General features: G+C 38.9%; 2 protein-coding genes across 20 annotated transcripts in view; one reads left to right on the top strand and one right to left on the bottom strand.

The window, feature by feature from the left end:
* The window catches only part of Dst (dystonin), a 427,642-nt gene extending 407,915 nt beyond the window's left edge, over positions 1-19,727 (bottom strand). For 11 of the 15 annotated variants that reach the window (XM_021721801.3, XM_078019848.1, XM_078019847.1 and 8 more), the window contains exons 1-2: positions 19,421-19,727; positions 18,784-18,845 (exon numbers count right to left, since the gene is read on the bottom strand). In XM_021721801.3, coding sequence (XP_021577476.2) covers positions 18,784-18,845; positions 19,421-19,601 — 243 coding nt within the window. In that variant the 5' untranslated portion in view covers positions 19,602-19,727. The remainder of the gene's footprint in view (positions 1-18,783; positions 18,846-19,420) is intronic. The other 4 variants (XM_021721803.3, XM_078019852.1, XM_021721816.3 and 1 more) reach the window with 3 other exon arrangements.
* Positions 19,728-19,826: 99 nt separating this feature from the next.
* Bend6 (BEN domain containing 6) overlaps positions 19,827-22,137 on the top strand; it is a 66,238-nt gene continuing 63,927 nt past the window's right edge. The window contains exon 1 of one of the 5 annotated variants that reach the window (XR_013425087.1): positions 19,827-20,469. Coding sequence is in view for 2 of the 5 variants with exons in the window: in XM_078019854.1 (XP_077875980.1) it covers positions 20,125-20,469 (345 nt within the window). In the remaining 3 variants the exon portion in view is untranslated. The remainder of the gene's footprint in view (positions 20,470-22,137) is intronic. The other 4 variants (XM_078019854.1, XM_078019853.1, XM_021721799.3 and 1 more) reach the window with 4 other exon arrangements.

Below are 22,137 nucleotides of genomic sequence, written 5' to 3'. Positions count from 1 at the left end.
CTCTGCCAACAGCATAATAAAAGGTGACCTGGAAGCCAGGCCAAGGAGACAGCATAACAGGCTATTGTAAGAGCTAGTTCTTACCCTGTCTCCAGCTTTCACAATTGCCATCTTGTATTTTATTTCATTAGATGCTACTCATCTTTCTAGCTGTTGCCCTCACCAAGTGACTATGCAATTTATCCTCCAAACAAGAGCCTTTATGAAGATCAAACAGGGGCACCAATCAGATGGGATGCTAAAAAACAATAAGCATAAACTCAAATTCTCCCTGGCAGAAAAGGAGCAACAGAATCTGACCACCACTGGGGATAGTTGACATAACACATATTTTGATGCAACAAAAATGACAACTCTTTGCTTTCCCATTTCGCTTTGGTTTTGTTTGTTTTTAATTTGGAAAGCTAACAATAATATAGTAAATTCATTTTTGGTCTGCTTGAACATATAAATTCTTATATGCCACCAGTAAATCCTTCAGCTCAAAAGGGGAACAGTTTACTAACTTGTCAATCATCAGGCCACCAGTGCATTTTACTGTGACATGTATATATACACACACACACACTCACACACACACATATGCATGCCACAGTAAAATGCACTGGTGTGTGTGTGTGTGTATGTGTGTGTGTGTGTGTATACACACATATAATCAAAATGGAAAGATCATAAATTTTGTGGACTACTCCCATGCTGGCTGCCCTCTGCAAATGACAATGCCTCTAGTCTGACTTTGCTAATTATCAGTTAACATGTACTAAGGAAACACAAATTAATTTGAATATTAATCTTAAAAACACAATTAGGAAGCTATATTCCCTTTAAAAATATTGTAACATATTTACAAGTCAAATAATGATTTCCACTGAAAGAGTTTACTACTGTTTCTTTGAACAGTATAGATAACAAAGGGATATCAAATATCTATGAAAGGAGTACAGCAAAGTGCATAAATACATTCTACTGTCATGTATAACTAATTAGAAAAGATTAAAAAAATAAATATATATACATATGAAAAGAATTATTTTTTAGTTTTCTGGATTATTCCCATATACTCTCCCTATCAACTGGCAGCATCTCTCTGTTTTCTAAGCTACACACACTACTTCAGCTTTAATTAAAAGGCCCGTTGCCATAGTTTCTCAGAGAACAGCTTAAGGCAAGCTTGAGTCCATTATTTTCTTGAGGTTTCTAGAGAAATTGTAATATAGCAATAGTCAGCCAACATTTCCCAATTTTATCTCTCACCCAATACAGTTTATTAGTTGGAATTATAGCTAGGCATTTAAATGTTTTTTTTTAATTCTAAACAATTAGGAATTTTATTTAAAATTTAGCCTCTGGTTCTTCTGTTCTGCCACATTGGTAATATAACCAGCAGTCTGCAGCTTATAGCAGGCAAGAGGGATTCAGCTTTAAAACACACTGACTACAGCAGTGAAAAACACCAGCACATTTTTCTTATAACAATAGATAAAATGCACTGTATTTACATGTCATACATGATACATACCATTACATGATATAATAATAATCATATGCTCCATATCTTCTAACCCAGAAATGTGAATTCTAGAACACAATTGAAAAAAAGAAACTCTCAGAAAAGAGACTAAAGGGGTTGGGGTTGTGGCTCCATGGTAGAGTGCTTGCTTAGCATGTGTGAGGCACTAGGTTTGATTCTCAGCACCACATAAAAATAAATAACATAAGGGTATTGTGTTCATCTAAAAAAAATTTAAAAGAAAAGAGATTAAATAACAAATTAATTTCTTTAAGAATTTCAAAAATTGAAAAATGAAACTCAAAGAATCTTATGTTTTAAAGCTGTAACTTGATTCCATCTATGTCCCAACTAGTCCTCATAGGGCAATTATCACTATCTCTAAGTCCTGAAAAACATGCTCAAAGGTTATTCTGAGTTTCAACAGTGAAGATGAGAATAACAGTAACATTGATACCTATAAACTTTATAAAAAGCATATGTCAGTTCAACTAGTTATAATTCAGCCCCAATTCTCTGCTCAGGTAGCTATGAAAAGGGCTGTACAAGCAGGAAAATCAGGCTTTGAGTTTCAGCTCTTGGAATCATGTGAGCTTGGAGAAGTGATGATTAAATGAGATAGGACATAAGCAAAGATGCCTGGTACAAAGGAAGTGCTCAGAAAATGTCAGCTATTATCATCTCCTTGTAACTAGGCCATCTCCAGGACAGGATGTGGGGCAGGATGGGATCTCACTATTTTCAGAAGAGCCTAAAGTCATCCTGATCCCACTCACTATGCCTTAAGAACTAATATAAACCACTCAATTACTCGTTTATCCAACTTAAATATTAAAGACACTATTTAACTCCTTTTTATTCTGTATCCCTCAACTTCCTCTTATTCTATCTATTCTCAAGAAGAACATTCTAAAAAGAATTTGAGAAATAAAGGACCATATTCCTGAAACAGAGGTTAGACCAGGAATACAAGGAAACTGCGATGCTTTGTGCATGTTAAGTTACAGGTATTTATTAATGAATGAATGTACAGTGAAGGAATGAAGGTTCCACTTTGTCGTAGCTATTGTACTATAGATCCCTATAATATCTCTGAATTCAATAAATGTTTATAAAGAAAAAAAAATGGCACACATTATCTCACTGATTCTCCCAGGGCCCCATAATAAGACAGAAATAGTTACTGCTATTCCTAGTTTATCAAGAGAAACTAAGCATCAGCATTAATATTAAGTGATTTACACAAACTTAGGTATTAAAAAACCTGAGGTTAAGCCTGAGTCAGGATCCACTCCACCATACCATTCCGATTCTCACGTGGTCCAATCACTGTACACAGAAGGGGAGGCTGAGAAACATCTCCCAAAGGAGTTTCCAGATCCCATATATTTTGTGAAAATGTATTTCTTTGGTATTAAAACAAACAAACAAAAAACCTGGAGCCTGTGGGTCTGAAGAAGACGTCTCCCACTATGCCACAGAGAAAAGGTCTGAGCTGGAATTTCAGGTTGTAGAGTTGCACTGGGAATACTTTGTGAACTACTATTTCTCCAATATCCCAGGAAATTAATAAAAAGTTATCTACAACACCTAAAACACAACAGAACTAAAGCTCAACTTGCCCTATCAAAGGCATTTCCCATGACAAAATTTTACCTGGTAGAGATTTTTAAAGTAGGGCAGAGGGGTGGGAAGGGAAGGGAGGGGGCATGGGGTTATTAATGATGGTGGAATGTGATAGACATCATTATCCAAAGTACATGTATGAAGACACGAATTGGTGTGAATATATTTTATATACAACCAGAGATATGAAAAATTGTGCTCTATATGTGTAATAAGAATTAGAATGCATTCTGCTGTCATATATTTAAAAAAATTAATTTAAAAAAGAATTCTGTACTTAAAAACAAAACAAAACCAAAATCCTAATTAGAGAGGGACACCTCCTCATCTTACTGTAAGAGTTCTTAACTAGGTCTTACCTGTGCCCCAGGAGTCAACAGATGGGCATTTCAAGGGCCCCTGCAGGCACCTGAAAGTATATGCAAATATATGTGTCTATGCATCTCTCTACATTTTTCTAGAGATGTAGACAAAAACTTTCATCAGATTCCTAGGATGTCCCCTAAAGTTAAGATTTAATAGAGGACTTCAGAATGGAGGAAATTAGACATCCTTATTATGATTTAATTCGAAATTTTTTAAGTTTCTAGTTGTGACTGCTCAGCTTAAAAAAAAAAAAAAGCTAGACAATTTTACCAAATTTGGAGAATGTATTCAGGATCAGTTTTGGGATGCCCCACACCAATTTTCAATTTTCACACAAGAAGCAGTTACATTCTAGATTTGTCCACAAAGCTTGCAAATGCCTGCTGCTTTCTCTGTACAGCTCACACAGCACAGTGGGTACTAGGAATTTACTTATTAATTTACTTATTTAATGTTTTTAAAGTTATTCTCCAGAGATGCTCAATTAATTATTCAAAACTTGTTAATGGTCTATTGTTTAATTACTTCTTTATGTGAGAGTTCTACATGTGATAACATGGTTGAACTTCAAAAACACTATGCTACATGAAAGAAGCCAGCTGCAAAAGATTCATGTTATATGATGCCACTTGAATGTAATGTCCAGAAAAAACAAATCTATATAGATATGAAGTACAGATTAGTCATTATGTAGAGCCCGGGGGTTAGAACAGAAATTGAATGCACACATGCATGAAATATCTTTCTGGGGTTGTGCAAAATATTCTAAAACTGAAAATTATACCTCAATAAATTTTTGGAAAATTTAAGTTAAATCTAGAAAGTTCAGGTGGAAATAATTTCCATATATGTGGAAACCAAGAAATTAGAAAAGACTAGCTAGGGAAAACACTAGAAAAAATTACAAGGCCAGAGCCTAGACCTCAAGAGGCCTCATGGACTTCCACTCTAACTGCTCTTAGAACCCACATCTAACCACATGGAAACCAACCTGGGCTGGGCTGGCTTACTTTGAAAGTGAGAGACTATGTGGAGGAAAACTGTTGAGTCAGCCAGAATCTGACCACAGACACACCAGTGTGCACCTGCCGTGATGAGCCACACCTGACCCATAACAGAACAATTACCCAGCTGGGCACAGCCTAAACTGCCAACAACGGGAAGTGTGAGCTATGTCAAAAGGCACTAAGGTTTAAATGATTTGTTACAAAACAGAAGCTGATACACTATAAAAGAGCATTGATAACTACTGGAAAACTCAGTGAATGAAGAGAGTGCATTTTATGCAGCTGCCCAATTGACAGATCTCCTAAGTACAAGAAGAGAAAAGCAGTCAATGAGTTGACCCAAATCTGCCATAGTCACCACGGAAAAACTAATTGCATGGATGAAGAGAGAATAACAGTGAATGGTTTTCTATACAGGTGATCTAGGGGTCTATACTGAGCAATAAGACAAGTGAAGTCAGAAGATGCTGACAGGCTGAAATTCATGGAAGACAATCTGGTCCTGAGGAAGGTAAAGACAGTTAACCCACTGCTACAGTTTGGATCTTACGTATTCCCCAAAAGTCCATGTGGTAAAGGCTTGATCTCCAGTATGACGCTACTGGGAAGTGGTAAAACTTTTGAGATGAAACCTACTGAGGGGTCTTTGGGTCATTGGAGAAGTGCCCTCAAAGGGACTGGGGAAGGAAGGGAGGGAGGGAGGGAGGGAGGGCTATAGATACAGATATCAAGATAAGAGAAGTTGCCAGGTGTAGTGGCACACAAGATTGACAAACTTGGCAAGACCCTGTCTCAATATAAAAATTGCTAAAGATGGATGTAGCTCAATTGTAGAGCATCCTGGGTTCAATCCCCAGTATAGTGGTGGCAAGATGGGAGTGAGTATTTACATAAAAACAGAAAGTTCCCCTTATATATAGGCTTTCTTGTCCACTTTCCTCCAAACTAGCCAAACCATTTGTATTTTGTGTGGATATATTTTACAAATTTATTTCACACTTATGGATGTGTACAGATCTCTCTTTTAAAAAAAAATTATACAAATAAGTCTAAAAGAAATGTAATGAGTCAGGTGTGGTGGCACACGCCTATAATCCCAGCCATTCAGGAGATTGAGGCAGAAGGATTACAAAGTCAAGGCCAGCCTGGGCAACACAATGAGACCCTGTCTTAAAAAAAAAAAAAAAAAAAAAAAAAAAACCACTAAAAACTAGTGATGTAATGTAACTCAGTGGTAGAACATTTGCTCGTCATGTGTGAGGCCCTGCGGGTTTAATCCCCAGTACTACAAAAAAGAAAATGTAGTGAAACATTTTTTCAGTTATACCATCAAAAATGCCATAGCCTTAGCTATACTGTCAGGCAGTGATTTACAGACTTAAAGTGATAGCAAGTTTTTATAGGAGAAAAAAAAATTCCCACAAGTAGGTAGGTAGGCAGGCAACAAATGGATTGATTTAAAACTAATTTTACCGAGATATAAAGTACATACAATAAACAGCATCCATATAATGTGGCAATTCTTAAAGTATGGTTCACAGCCCACACTTTGGGATCCGTGAGATTCTTTCAGGGGTCCACAAGGCAAAGAACTATTTTCATAATATTGCTAAACCATCTTAGTATTGACATTCTTTGTGAATTTTAGTAAGTTGTAATTTTCAAGGAATTTTCACATTTCATCCAAGTTGCCATTTTTAGCACAGTTACAGTATATTCCTTTAGCCTTCTAAACTCTGCAAGTGCTATAGTTATAAGTTCTCTTTTACTTGTATCACTTCATAACAGTGATATCATCAGAATACCTAGAAGTTGAGAAACTTGGTTGATCTTTTCAAAGAACCAACTTCGGCTTTACATTTGAATCACGTGTCTTTTCTCTAACTCTGCTCTTAGACCTTTGACCCCCTTTGTACTTATTTAATGTTTACTTTGCTTTTTCCTCCCTAGCTTCTTAACGTTGAGGCTTTGTTAGCTGATTTTACATCTTTTTTCTTTTCTAATAAAAGCACGTAAAGTTACTTGTTTCCTTCTAAACACTGCTTTGGCTCTATGCTGTTTCCATTATCATTTTGTTCAAAATATTCTCTAATCTCCTTTGTACTTTCTTTTTTATTTATTCTAATTTGTTGTATATGACAGCAGAATGCACTTAAATTCATATTACACATATAGAGCACAATTTTTCATATCTCTAATTGTACACAATATAGAGTCACACCATTCGTGTCTTCATACATGTACTTAAGGTAATGATGTCTGTCTCATTCCGCCACCTTTCCTACCCCCATGCCCCCTCCCTTCCCCTCCCACCCCTTTGCCCTATCTAAAGTTCATCTATTCCTCTCATGCTCCCTGCCCCATCCCCATTATGAATCAGCATCCTTATATCAGAGAAAACATTCAGCATTTGGTTTTACTACTTCACTTAGCATTATATTGTCCAACTCCATTCATTTACCTGCAAATGCCATGATTCCATTGTGTATATATACTACATTTTCTTTATTCATTCATCTACTGAAGGGCATCTAGGTTGGTTCCACAGTTTAGCTATTGTGAATTGTGCTGTGTTCCTGTAGAATGCTGTATTTAAGTCCTTTGGGTATAAACTGAGGAGTGGGATAGCTGGGTCAAATGGTGTTTCCATTCCCAGTTTTCCAAGGAGTCTCCATACTGCTTTCTAGATTGGTTGCACCAATCTGCAGTCCCACCAGCAATGTATGAGTATACCCTTTTCCCTACATGTTCGACAACACTTATTGTTGTTTGTCTTCATAATAGCTGCCATTCTGACTGGAGTGAGATGAAATCTTGGAGTAGTTTTAATTTACATTTCTCTATTAGAGATGCTAGAGATGTTGAACATTTTTTTCTTATATTTGTTGATTGATTGTACATAATCTTCTGAGAAGTGTCTGTTCAGTTCCTTGGCCGAATTATTGATTGGGTTATTTGTTATTTTGGTGTTAAGATTTTTGAGTTCTTTATATATCATAGAGATTAGTGCTCTATCTGATGTAAGTGTGGCAAAAATTTGCTCCCATTCTGTAGGCTCTCTTTATCCTTAGAGTGCATTTCATGTCAATACTATATAGTCAGGCCTTGCTATTTATCCATTTTTATAATCTCTGTCTCTTAACTGGAGTATTTAATCCATTAATATTTAACGTAGTCATTGATATGGTTGGATTTACATCCACAATTTTATGATTTATCTTCAGTCTGTGTCCTCTGTTTTTGATTCTGTGTTCCCTCTTTCCTTACTTCCTCAGATTATTTCAGTACATTTTAGAATTCTATTTGGGTTCATCTTCTGGCTTTGCATTATTTTCTACTATATGTTTTGTGGGGGAAAATATGCATCCTTAACTTTTCATTCTACTTAAGTTGATAAACCACTTTAGATAAAATGTAAAACTTGTAGTCATGTAAGGAATCCATTTAATCCCTTCCATTTTCAAAACTATAGTCATCAAACATATATACTTGTGCATTAAACAACTTATATGTATAAAAGAAATTAAGAGGAATAAAATGGTATTTTAATTTACTTTCAAATTTGCCATTTATGATGTTCTTCATTCAAACATGCAACAATATTTCTCAAAACTATTTTAACAGATTACCAACCACACCACTTGGCCTTGACCTTTTCTCTTAATGCTTGGCACCAATGTGACTATCAACAAAACATAAATTCACGCTTTGGAAACAGATAACAGTAAGAGCTATAGAGTGAACTGGTTATAAAGATAATCAGTACACAATTCAATATTTACTTGGATGGATTTTTAGATACAAATTGAAATGAAAATATTAAAATTTCTGTTCAAAACTCTCCAAGTATGAAAACCCTTTCATTATAAAAGAATGTCACAGAGCTGGGGTTGTGGCTCAGTGGTAGAGCACTTGCCTAGCACATTTGAGGCCCTGGGTTCAATCCTCAGCACCATATAAAGATAAATAAATAAAACAAAGGTATCAAAAAAAGAGTCAGGGTATATTTTCAACTTATTTTTTAAAGTGCCTGAATCTGTATCCTTGAAGCAAACAAAGGATTTTAACTAAGGCATAACTATGAGTATGTGTAAAACGACAAATGACAAGCAACTGTCTCTTTTCTCCTCAAGGAAAAGAAGGACACTTGACAAAACCCATGAGAATTAAGAATTAAGCTGACTTATAGAAAAACTTAAATATTACCTCATTCAGCCAACTTTTGATCTTTACTATGGGCCATACACTGAGCTATGGAGAGGCCATTCAGAGTGCCTTCAAGATTCTCATAATCTTATGGGAGAGACAAAGAAAGAAACTCAATTATTATTAATATGGAGAGAGCCAAGAAAGTTTCCTCACAGTCAAGGAGTTGACTATGAACTAGTTTTTGAAAAAAAAAAGCAAGAGTTAGTCTTCGGTACTTGAGTATTTTTTTTTTTTAATTCTGTTAGAGGTAGGTGGAAAAAGATTAGAAAAAAGGTTTTCTCAATTTGAAATAACATGGACAGAAACAATAATCCTAAAAGGTCATGGTCCACCTGGAGAATTACAAGAAATGTGGACAAGCGGTAGACCAGATCCAGCACAGAGACATCACTATAGGGATCTCTCCAATGCTATATTACGATGAATGAAACCTGTTACCTTGAAGGAATGGTAGCTACTAAAGATTCTTCAGCAGGGTGGCAATATGGCTTACCCAACCCTTTCTTCCTTGCCTACCTCTACTGCAGATCTTACGATGATAAAAGCTCACATAAACAGCATCCTTTGCAATAAGAGGTGCCTTGTAGTTCTGCCAGAAGAGTAAGCAGAAATCTAAATGAAAAACCTCTGGTAGCTGGGCATAGTGGAGCATTATAATCCAAGTGACTCAGGAGGCTGAGGCAGGAGGATCACAAGTTTGAGGCCAGCCTCAGCAACTTAATGAGACTCAGCAACTTAGTGAGAACAGGTCTCAAAATAAAAAATAAGAAAGGGCTGAGACATAGCTCAGTGATAGAGCAACCCCAGGCTCAATCTCCAGTGCCTGTCCCCTCCCCCCCCCCCCCCCGCCAAAAAAAAGCATCTGGCAAAGCTTCAGGTCTCCTGATTTATATCCCTGGCTATCTCTACCCTCTTTCCTGCCTCAAATTTGGGAATGATGTCTAGAAATGTGCCAGACATCTTGCAACTTTAAGGGAACAACCAAGACTGTCCCCAATGTACCAGCAATGAGATGGCAGAACTCAAGTGAAGCCTGTAGCCAACTTTAAACTTCTTGATGTGCAAAAATATAGATCCTTGTTTATTAATAACCCATTTTAAATTTAGTTTACTATTATTTGAATCTAAATGTCTCCACAACTGGTAAGAGTTTTAAGAATTAATTTGTACTTTAGAATGATCCTTATTAAACTAGTGTGGATGGATCATAGAGAGGATTCAGAGACTTATTAAATTAGATTACAGAGGTTTATTAAAGGGCTTGAGCTAATGAATCTCCATTGTAGACAGTAAGGAAAGCAGAGTCCAGAGATATTTAAAAGAGAAGACAGGGCAGCATGGGTAAGAGAGCAGTCTCATACACCTTCTAGATTTCTAGTTTGAGCAATTGTGAGGTGGCCAGTACAGATTTAAGGATAGTATCAGTTTCCAAAATAGAGGCAGATATGGTATAGGACTGATAAATTTTGTTTGGGACAAATTCAGTTTGAGATGCTCATGTGAAATAAGGAAAAAATAGTTGACTTTGAATCTAGAGGTCAAGAGTGAGGTCTCAATTTGAGATGCTAATTTTTAAATTTTTTTTTTTTTTTAGTTCTAGGTGGACACAATATCTTTTATTTTACAGTAACCATTACATGGGGATAAACTAAAAGAGCATTATGGTGAGATCCCAGAAGTAAAATTTGGATACGCAAAAATGAGGACCAGCAAATCTAAGACAGAAAGATTAACAGTTACCGAAGGGTGAAGGGTGAAGGAAGGAAGAGATTAGAGGTGAGGGAATAACTGCTACAGGCATGGGGCTTATTTTTGGAGTGATGAAAAGCAAAACTTAAACTGCAATGATGATTGCACAACCTTGTGTATATACCAAAAACCACTTAATTATACACTTTAAATGGATGACCTGTATGATATGTAAATTATATCCCAATAAAGCTGCTTTAAAAAGAAAAAAGTAAACCCTTGCCAGGCGCAGTGATGTATGCCTATAATTCTAGCTATTTGGGAGGCTGAGGCAGGACGATCTCAAGTTCCAATCCAGCCTGGGTGATTTAGCAAGGTCCTAAAAAACTTGGAAGACTGTCTAAAAATTAAAAAAGGGGTTGGGCCTGTAGCTCAGGGATAGAGCACCCCTGATTTCAATCCCTAAAATCAAAAAAAGAAAGAAAAAAAAAAGTAAGCTCAAACCAGGAGTATCCAATGCAGGAACAGAAGGAGACAGGGCCAGGAAAGGACGGAAACAGCGATTATAAGGGTACTGTCTAAAAACCGGGAAAGTAGTTCCAAAAAGGAATGCCAGTAACTTGGGGGGCTAAAGCAGGAGGATCGCAAGTTGCAAGTTCAAGGTCAGCCTGGGCAGCTTAGGAAGACCCTGTCTCAAAATAAAAGAATAAATAAAAAGAGCTAAGGATGTAGCTCAGCGGTATAGAGCCCCACCACCACCACCACCACCACCACTGGGTTCAATCCACAGAACCAAAAAAAAAGAAGTCATCAGTAGCCAACAGCATCAAATACTAGTAGTAGTACTAGATATACCAATTAAACCAAAGATTGAAACATTTGACTTAGCAATTTAGAAATCACTGGTGAGCTAAGTGTGAGTGATTTTAAGTAGCAGCAGCAGAAGTCAGATAATATTATTGAAGAGTAAATCAGAGGTGAGGAGTAGGATGTAACAAATAAAGGGCCTTTATCAGACAACTTTTTTGGAGAGGGAGGTTTTGTGTTGTTATTTTCAATAGGAAGCACATATGATATTTATATATAAGTAAAAGAAGCCAACAGAAAGAGGACAATTGGCGATAAGGAAGAAGGAGACCTCCTTCTTGAAACATCCTCCAAGCGACTGGAAGAAAGCAATCCCCAACATAATATCACGAAGGTCAGATGAATTTTCCATTGGCTTGAGATGTTAAGATGGCAATTAGTTTGAAGGGACAAGAAACTTGAGCCATTCCTTGATGCATTTATATTCTCTGAGTTGGGAGACGAAGGTTACTGGCTAAGGGTGAAGGCATGGATTTGAGCAGCAGAAGGAACCACCACATAAAATAATTCTCATGGGAGGGGAATTTTTAAGGAAGAAGTTGAAAAGTTGATCTACACATTTCAGATACTTTTAAAAAATAGTAATCTACTTCATAGCCAATAATAATGGTCTTTTAAAGGAAACCAGTAGAGTAGCCCACAGGAGATCAAGGGGAGAGAGGAAGGGGAGGCACTGGGAATAAAAATGACCAAATTAGTCTATGTGCAGGAACAAACATATTATGATGAATTCCACTCTTACGTAAAATTAAAATGCACATAATAAAAATTTTTAATTAAATGAAGCTTAAAAAATATTCCTATACATAATGAACTACCTACGAACGTATTATAGTTGGTGCTAACCACACTAAACACATTAGAAAGCTGTCACAAACTCCTCAACAGACGGTGTCTGAAGTCAGAATACAATCCAACAATGCCTGATCCTGGAACCTCAACCACATGGTATCAAAAGCTGAACTTCAAAGTGACAAGAAAGGCACCAAACTGTTCATTTTCTCAGATTCTCCAAAGCATGGGTCACTACTTTTCATTCTCCCTGAGAACAAAAAAAGAGCGTTCAGGCTGTTTTTTTATAGTAGTTAGAAAAGAAGTCAAAGGTGATTTTCACTTCTCTTAAAAAGGCTCATGGTAGGTACCATCCTAAGATGTTCAGATAAAATAATGATATATCAAAGCTTTTTGCCAACTGTAAAACAATATACAAAAATTATTTTTCTTGTAGCTGGCACATACTTATTTCCAGCTCTACATTCCTTCATGCAATCTCAAGACTCCTGTATTCTAATATATTGTTTGCACACTGAGATCTGAAAACAGGCATGTGCTTTCCAAATCTTTGTTCTCATGCCATTCTGCCAGTCTCGGAGTTTGCTCTAGTTCCTGCTCAATCTACCCAGGTAGTTACTAGCTCACCGAAAGGCTTCAGGTTAAAGACCACCGCCTCTCAGAAGACTTCTCTGATCACCCCAGCTAGATGCAATAATTTCACCAGAACTATTCCAATCATTCCTTTTCTACACATAATTTGTTACTTGGTGTTTATGCTAATAATGCATACATTTTTTTTCTTTACCTACTATAAGCATCTGGAGGGGAGGAACCATGCTTTATATGATGCCTTTTCAGTATGATGCTTTAAACACAGTAGAAACAGTCCTGAAAGGGCTTCAGAGATAATCCTTACCTTACCAGTGAGAACACAAAGTCTAAGTCTCAGAAACTCTAAGAAAGACTTGACCAGGGTTGATAGGAACAGAGCTACAACACAGAACCAGAATTTTGAACTCCTATGCTTAAATACCTTTCATGATACCAGTAGTTGTTATAATTTGGCTTCTATTTTGCAATCCAAATCTCAACAAGAGAATCATTCTTGAGCATTAAGGTTGGACAAAGACTCAAACTTCTCTGAAAAACGTTTTTATTTCACATTGAACAGGCTCAGATGAGAGCCTGAAAAAGGTTGGTGGGGGGTGGGGGAAATTCTTTTTCATTTTTCTTTTTTGTTTTCAGCTTTCAGCAATTCTGTTTTGCCACCTTACAAAGTAAGGGTTAATTATCCAGTAGTGCTGAATCTGGTGTAATAAGCTCTAGGAGTAGGGTGAATTTCTTTTTCTTACATATGTATTGGCTGCACACTTGCACACCCAGCTTCTGATGCTCTCATCACATCTATGACTCATAGTTGGAAACAGCACAGCAGTTCAGTTACCGTAACAGAAGAAACCAGTAACTATAAAATTTCAACACTGATATTGGGAATGACCTAGCAGTAATCACCACTAAGGGCAGGGAGTATAACTCAATCCTTTGTTAGCCCTAGGATCTAACACAGGAGCTCCTAAAGAAAAAATTAATGTATTTATTTTGAAAACAATTGGCGTACACAAATGAATGCCATACTATAGTGTGCAGTTACTACTTATGACTGACTTGATTAGTATAAATCAATCTAGACCTAGAATTGATTTATATTATATTATTATTTATAAAGATATTATTTATAAAGATAATCATAAAGGATAGTTCAAGGGGCTGGGTTTGTAGCTTAGTGGTAGAGCATTCACCTAGCATATGCGAGGCCCTGGGTTCAATTCTCAGAACCACATAAAAATAAACAAATAAAGGGTATTGTGTTCAACTACAACTAAAAATAAATATTAAAAAAAGAACAATTCAATAATAAAGTATGTTTGCAAATAAACCCACCACATTGTGTGATTTTTTTGGTCACATTTTCAAAAATTTAAACTTGTATTTGAACTGGTGCTTTATGCTGGTGCTTTTGTTTTTATAACAAAAATTGCACATATTTGTGGGGTACCATGTGATGCTTTAATATTATATATACATTCAAATCAGTAAGTTCTTACAGAAAAATGCAAATTTAATGAGAAACTCTGAAATGTGACCATTTTGCTGACCATGGTTTGGGACAAGGACACTCTGAGAACATGATGAGGCCAAAAGGACTTGGGTGGACCATCTAGGACACCTTGGATAATAACTGGGAAAAACTAATGAATTTGCCTATTCAGTTTTATAAGAAAGATCCACCAAAAACTCACTCAACTTAATTTCTTTTATTGAGAATTTAGAGTATATTTCTCTATGGGCTATGAATTATACAGTTAAGCACCACAAAACAGACAAAATGTAGACAGGCCCTCTTGTTTTAGTCCTTATCTTGCTCTGTGACTCTTCAGGAATTGCTTGAGTTAATTCTACTGGTTTCTCTGCCTGAAACAGGAAGTAAAGATATTTACCCAAATCCTGGTAGAGGAAAAACACACTCTTCTCCCTCCTCATATCAAACAAGGGTTCCCTTATTCTACTGAGCTGATGAATGGAGATCATTTACCAGTATTCACTCTGGGTATTCCCAAAGGGCATTATAATTGTCTTCATTCTATGAAGTACTTCCAACACTCTTTCTTATAACCCAGTGGTACCTCAATTGCCCATATTACTTTCTGAAATTTCCTTAAAATCAGGACTGTCATTGCCTCACTTTCACCCCAGGAATCTAGGGTGATAGTTTACCATTGTTTAAAGTCACAGCATAAAATATTATAAATCCTCAGAGAAAATACACTTCTTAGATACTAGAATTCTAGAAATGAGAATGAACAATTGATTTCTAGACTGTGTCCCACATCAATGTGAAATCACTTCTCTTTATTAGCTGTTCAGAACAAAACAAACACAAATATCATGTACAAGGTTTTTTCTATGGTCTGTTTCAAGGGTTTTTGTTTGTTTGTTTGTTTGTTTTCTTTTCTTTTCTTTTGTTGTTGTTTTAAACCCAGGACCACTAAACCACTGAGCCACACCCCCAGCACTTTTTGTTTTTTCTTTTGAGACAGGGTCTCACTAAGTTGTTCAGGCCTTTGTTAAGTTGCTGAGGCTGTCTTTGAATTTGTGATCGTCCTGCCTCAGCCCCCTGAGCCACTGGGATTATAGGCATGCACCTCCATGTCAACTACTATACAAGTTTTGATAGGCAAATACAAGACACATGTTTCTATTGGTCCTTTTTAATCTGTTGGTTTCTGAAATGGGGTTATACTGTTCAGGCCTTACCAGATAGATTAATAATTTCACATTCTCATATGCTATTACTAAAGTTTTAAAAAGTCAGTAATGATCAGTTTGCAAGCATGTGAAAATAAAATGAGTTGATATGATCAAAAGTATTCTATAAACATGTATATTATTTACATCTAGCTTCATGAGGAAGAAACTGAATTAAAGAAATGTATCTATTATACACTTAGCAGAAAAAAGCTGGAGCTCCTCAGATGAAAGAAGTAGCTTTTTCCCTAATGAGGAGCTTCCCCATGACAAACTGAGTCCTTTTCTCTGACTACTTGGAAAGGAACCCACTGAAATTTCCTGTCCATTTGGACTCCTGCTTAGGCATGTGAGTAGCAGAAGCAATATCCTCTGCTAAGCAAAGAAGCAAATCACTCACTGAACTTCTAGATCTGCTCAAGGGCTTTCCCAAAGCTCTTTAATGTTTCAAAGTGAGTCAGCAGATCCTAAACTCATTTTCCTCATTTGACCATGACAGAAAAGCTGAAAGTGAATTATCTACTTACTAAGATTGTAATGAAAAACAGAAAGCACTAACAACTCAGTTCAACATGATTATGACCTGTCAGAAAATCCAAACATTCTTTCTGATAATAAAATATTTTGCAGCAGCTGCTACAAAGAAGAAGAAGAAGAAGAAGAAGAAGAAGAAGAAGAAGAAGAAGAAGAAGAAGAAGAAGAAGAAGAAGAAATATGATGATTCCATCTCACTACTCAAAGTCTAACCTTTCTAATATACTAGAATCCAAGTAAATGGAGATGTATTACTTGAGGAGAAAAATCTTATAGGAAAGGGCATTTTAATAGAAAGAGAAAAGGAAAAAAAATCCCTGCTTTCCTTAAGGGTAAATGTTCCATTTGTGATAAACACTGAGCAGTAATGAAATATGACATGCTTATGCAACTCAATCTCAGAATTTTCATTTATAATACAGCATTCTTTGAGTAGTTTATCAAAGAAATTTATTGATGAGTATCCCATCAATAAATTAAGCTAACACTGCATTTAATTTTCTAAAGGAAAAAACCTTTCCAAGCTGGCGAGTTGGCACACGCCTGTAAACCCAGCAGCTTTGCCAGGCTGAGGCAGGAGGATCCAAAATGAGAGCACCTCAGCAAAAGTGAGGCACTAAGCAACTCATGAGACCCTGTATCTAAATGAAATACAAAACAGGACTGGGGATGTGGCTCAGTGGTTGAGTGCCTGAGATCAATCCTCAGTACCAAAAGAAAAAAAAAAAAAAAAACCCTTTCCAGCTAAATCCATTTTATTATAATTAGTGACTTACATTTTAGTACAAACTCCAAGGCAATTTTCAAAAAATTGAAAAATTTTTGGAAGGATCAAATAAGAGCAAAAATTCAGCAAATGTTGAATTCTGAGAATATGCATTTTTCTTTTCTGTAAGACTCTTTGATTTCTGTTTTCAGGAACTAGTACCCATCAAGAGATTGCTCTATTCATTGGATAAATATTTCTTAAGAACCCACTATATACAAGGCACTGGGCCAGGAAGTGGGAATGCTGCTCTAAACAAGACATGGTCCCTGCCCTCAAGGAGCTTACAGGCTAAAAGATGAGACAAATATCAGATGCACACAAGAATCTTAAAATATAGGAATCTGGTGAAATAAGTTAAATAAATAACTCATTAACATTTATTAATGAGTTAAGTAACTAGACATTAAACCACTGACCCCAACTTTCCTAATCAAATAGAAGCTCAGAACAAACTTTTAACTGAGAAAAAAAAAATAAGACATAGTTTGAATTCATGTTTCCTGTTTGTACTTTAGTTGAACTGGCTGAAGACACTAGCCTTAGTAATAATAGCCTCAGTGCAATAATCCATAACAGGATCATTACTCTGTTTCTTTCATTTATGTGCATGGATCTGGTGTTGACTTTTCCTAGTCAAAACTCTACATTCTGATATTTGCATCCTGACCACTATTTACTTTTTTTTGCCACATCTGAGTTGTTCTATTGAATTAATCAGATATTCAAAAGCAATTGCTTAACAACAAACGTGGTTTATGTTATACTGCATAAACCTGAAAATGCTTGAAAATTTTACAAACATATACAAAACATAATGATGGCTACCAAGTGCTGAATCCCTTACTATAAACTAAAAAAAAAAAAAGTGTTGTTTTTTTAACATAATTTCTTATAATCTCCCCACATACAACACTGCAAAGTACTAGTGGCCCTCCCTGTTTTACAGATGGGAAAACTGAATTCAAAGAAATTTTTCCAGCACCACACAGCTGATTAGTGCAAAGCCAGGAAAAGAATTTCTGATTCTCTGACAAGTCAACTTACTCTCTCAAGAATCCTACATTGGGAGGGGTTGGGGTTGTGGCTCAGCGGTGGTGCGCTTGCCTAGCATGCATGAGGCATTGGGTTTGATTCTCAGCACCACATACAAATAAGTGAAAATAAAAGTCCATCAACAATTTAAAGAAATATATTTTAAAAAAAAAGAATCCTACATTGGGCACAGAATTCTCATCTTTAGGGCTATACGCAATAGAATTACTATACAAGATTATAATAATGTTATACTAATGCAGTTGAAGCCTTTAAGCAAGTAGAATCCAATAAAACATCTGATTAGCAAATTGAAATGTGAAATAACTTCAGGTAAATGGCAAGTAAATGGAGGGTGTGTGACTACAGAGGCTTTGCTAAGATGAGTAAACTGCATCACATAGCAACCTCCAAGTCTGGTTATGTGGAACTTTGCCAGAAACAGAAAAAAAAATTATTTTACACTAAGTGGGAGGTGGCCTGGAAACTCCTAAAGAAATGCTGGGTTAGAGAAAGCTCTTGATTTTTGTTTTCTTCTATCTCAGGGAAGCTGGCCCTACTGCAGTCTAACCTAATCACAGTGTCTGGGTCATCTGCTCTAGAGGAATGGTCCTCTTTGATGCAGCTAGTATAAGCATGTAAGCACACATCATCAAAGAAATCTCCATCACCACCACTGTTATTTTGCAAAAATCCTCACAGATAGCTTTATGAAAGAATAAGCATGCAACCCTGAAAATGCAAAATGAAATGCACATGAAACAAATCCTGCACTAACCTCCTAAAAGCTTTTCTCTGTCGTTTATCCTACTGCACAACTACAGATATAGGACAGCACCCCGAAAATGCTTTCACCTCAAATTAGGTTGTAAACTAAGCTGATATCCCTCCGGCAGCTTAGGGGCTGCCTTTCCTCCTCTTGTACAGTAACTCCACCACACAAAAATCTGTTAAAACATTCACTGGCACTAATGTGGAATCACTTAAAAAGAAACATATCACTTTGAGCTTGGGGGCAGCATGCTCGCCATCAATGTCCTTCTTAACACGCATATGATTAATATTGGTACTCAGGAAAGAGAACTTCTTCTGACCTTGAGTGTGCGCGCTAAATAAATTACCTCAGAACGAAAGTGGTGAGATCTCAGAACCGCATCTGGGAAAAAAAAGAAAAATGAGACTTCATTTAACTCCTTGTTCTTCAACTGCAGAGTTACTAATGACTTACCTGTGAGACCAGATTCAGAAAAGCACATTGCAGACACCTCGAATTCGGTGGGCGTATTGGGATAGGGAAGCCGGGGTACTGGGCCATCTGTCTCTAAGGGATTTCTCCACAAGAAGTTTCCGGGAAAGTTCTGGGGCAGTCGGGGAGCCCCGAAATCTCCATGCCTTACTTTTTTACTCCCTAAGCTCAGGAAAATGATCGGTAAAGGCCAGACTGCCCCGGACCTCACTGGAAATATCCTCAGGGCTTTAGCAAACTCAGACTTTGAGTCCGTTCCTCCCCTCCCTGCTCTCTGTATCTTGGTGGTTATCAAAATCTAGAGGAGTGGAGGGTGGAGGTGAGGGCAAAAGGGGCAAGGGGCATTAAATAGATAAATGTCAGCTTGGGGAGTGGGTAGTGATGGGGGTAGGAGCGGCGAAGGAGGGAGGAAGTCGCGCTTCATTTGTCAAATAGGCTTAAATTCTTCCTTTTAGCCCAAAGAAACCCGTCGCAGCGTGTCTTACCTCGGCTTCTTGAACGACCCGAAAAGACCGATTTCATCGGATGCCTCCCTTTCTGGAGCTTGCGGTGCCAGCAGCAGAAGAAAACGATGGTGGCGATGGTGCCCAGCAGAAGCAACAAGAGAAAGAGGGCACATTGGATGCTGTAGGGTCTCAGCAAGACGAGGAAAGCGGCGGCGATCATGATGCGGGCAAGGCGGGGGGCGACTCAGCGGCGGGGCTGGAGGGCGGCGGCACAGGCACCCGCGCGGGGCGCACGCCGGGGCGGCGGGCACGGGCGAGCGCGGCTCAGCGCGTCATGCCCGGCGCTCGCGGCCCCGCGCCCAGCCCAATGGCTGCGCACCCCGCGCCAGCCGCGCTACGCGAGTGATCCAGAGCTGCGGGGAGTGCTTGGCATGACTCAGCAGACGACGACGAGGCAGCGACTTGGCGGCGTGGAGCTTTTCCCCTCCCTCCCCAGGCGCCCCCGCCCCCGTCCCAGTCCGTGCGCAGCCCCCGGGCGCAGCCCCGCCGGGGACGCGGGGAGCTGGGAGGAGCAGCGCCGCCACCGCGGATGCCCGGGCCCCGCGCATCGTCTGGTGGCTGCCGCTGGCTTCAGCATCCCCTAAGATGGGCGCACGTGGGTCGGGGCGGGGACGCGGCGCCCGGCAGCAGCCGCGGCGGCCCGCGGGGGGCGGGAATGGGGCGCCGCGGCGGGGGCTCGGCTGATGACATCACGGCCGGGCTGCGGCAGCGCGGGCGCGCGGACATGGCTGCGGCGGCTTCGGTGGCGGCCGTGGGCTGAGCGCCCATCGCCCACTCCACCCAAGCCACCTGACAGTGCGCGCCGACCTCGTATCAACCGGCGGGTGCCTCTCGGCTCCCGGGGACCCGGGGCTTCCACCTGCCCAGCCTCCTTTGGCGGAATTTCTGGGGAGCCCGGCGTGAGGGGGCGCCAAGGAGCCAGGGGGAAAATCGTAAGGCGCTGGCGAGAGCCTGCAAGCGGTGCTACCCCCCACTTCCCACCCTCCGGCGCCCCGCCCCGAGGTAGGGGCTTTGGAGTATGCAGCCGGGTGAGCTATTGCTTATGGGGGGGTTCCTCGCACGCTGAAGCGCGAGCACCGGGAAGGGCCTTCCCTGGGAGTTGGGATCCTCTAGCAACGAGAGGCCCATCCCTCTCCAAACCCCTTTAAACTAGAAGTGCTCCGGAGAAGAACGCTCGGGTCTAGAGACTTGAACTGTCCACCCCCAAACTTGGTGCTATTTTGCCGGCGAGAAATAGGCACTTCAGATCCTCCTGTTATCTTTGCGTTTACCCTAAAATCCTGACTCATTTGATGCATTTGAAGGGAGAGGCGTTTTTAAGATTTAGGGACCTAACAAATAAAGGAAGTTGGGGCTTGGCTTGTAAATATTTCGAGGAGAAATTTTTAGGCAGTGTGAAGCCATGGTGATCTGTCGCACTCTTGGACACACTTCCTTTTACTGCTATCCCCCCCTCACATTTCTTCATAATCAGCAAAAAGTATATTGTAGTTTGTGACATGGGTCACTGGTGCAATGCCAACGCAGAAGGTATAGCAGGAGCGCTGCAGTGTGCCTTTCTGCAGACAGACTTGGCCACCTGGCGAGGAAGTCGCTGCTGCAGCGGTCAGTCTGCGGCATCTTGCGGCTTTGGCGGGCCAGTGCGGTATGGCGTTCTGCTGCCCCCAAGGCAATGCTGGCTTTCCCTATGTGGGGATGGGTAGTTTGTTTTCACTAACTCTCATAAGGAAACTGCAAATCACAGTGACAAGGTAACACATTACTGCATCCAACTAGATTGGACTCATTTTGGAATATTTTAGAGACTAAAGAAATTGTGTCATAAAAATAATTTGTAAAATTCTGAAATACTATTAAAGAATTGATAGGAATACTTGTTTTATTTGCATGTAAGAATCTCAAAATGAGTGTTGTTTTCTAACTGTACAAAACCAACTCTACAACTCTGCATAAAAGCTTAACCATTGATGTTGTTAAGGCCAGTAACATGTTACCAGGTATAAGCATTAAAAGAAACTCAGAAAGGTGTTTCCTAATGCAGTCTCTTCAATGCTAAATTAATAAACATGAAAAACAATGGGTATATTTTCTTATTTACAGCTGGTTTCCTAAAACAAACATTCAAATTGTTGGCATGTTGCATCTCATTTCATTATTTGGGGCTGAAGACAGAAGGGACCTTGCTTGCAAACCGGGTGTAAGATGGGAATATTGAATGTCAGAGTGTAGGCTGCATTGCATGCTAGGACAGGCTTCACAGGTTCCTGGCACTCAGAGGGGCTGACAGGTAGCTCTGCATCATGTGCACATAGCTAAGGGTTTCCTGATACTGCAGCCCACTGCAGTCAGAAACTATTCTTGTCCATTATGCAGGGGTTATTGAAAAGAATCCTGAGCCTGCAATGTGTGGCACATCAGGAAAGCAAGAATTCTCTATCACATTAACAATGGCATGGTGGAGTAATTTAAAACCACAAAACGGAATTAATCTTTTGCAAACATTGGGTGGAAACAATAGAATTTAGGAAGGTCATCTTTATGTTTCTCATTGACTAAAAATTTGTGAGCTGAGATGGATTAAATATCCTTGAACAGAAACAGGCAAAAGACTACCAACACCACATAGAAACAAATTTGCCTCAAACACTGCATTTTTAACAATAAGAAGCAACTAAATAGCAATTATGGTTCTCTGA

This window comes from Ictidomys tridecemlineatus, chromosome 8 (assembly GCF_052094955.1).
Source record: "Ictidomys tridecemlineatus isolate mIctTri1 chromosome 8, mIctTri1.hap1, whole genome shotgun sequence".
NCBI classification, from domain to species: domain Eukaryota; kingdom Metazoa; phylum Chordata; class Mammalia; order Rodentia; family Sciuridae; genus Ictidomys; species Ictidomys tridecemlineatus.
This window is presented reverse-complemented; position numbering and strand designations above follow the sequence as displayed.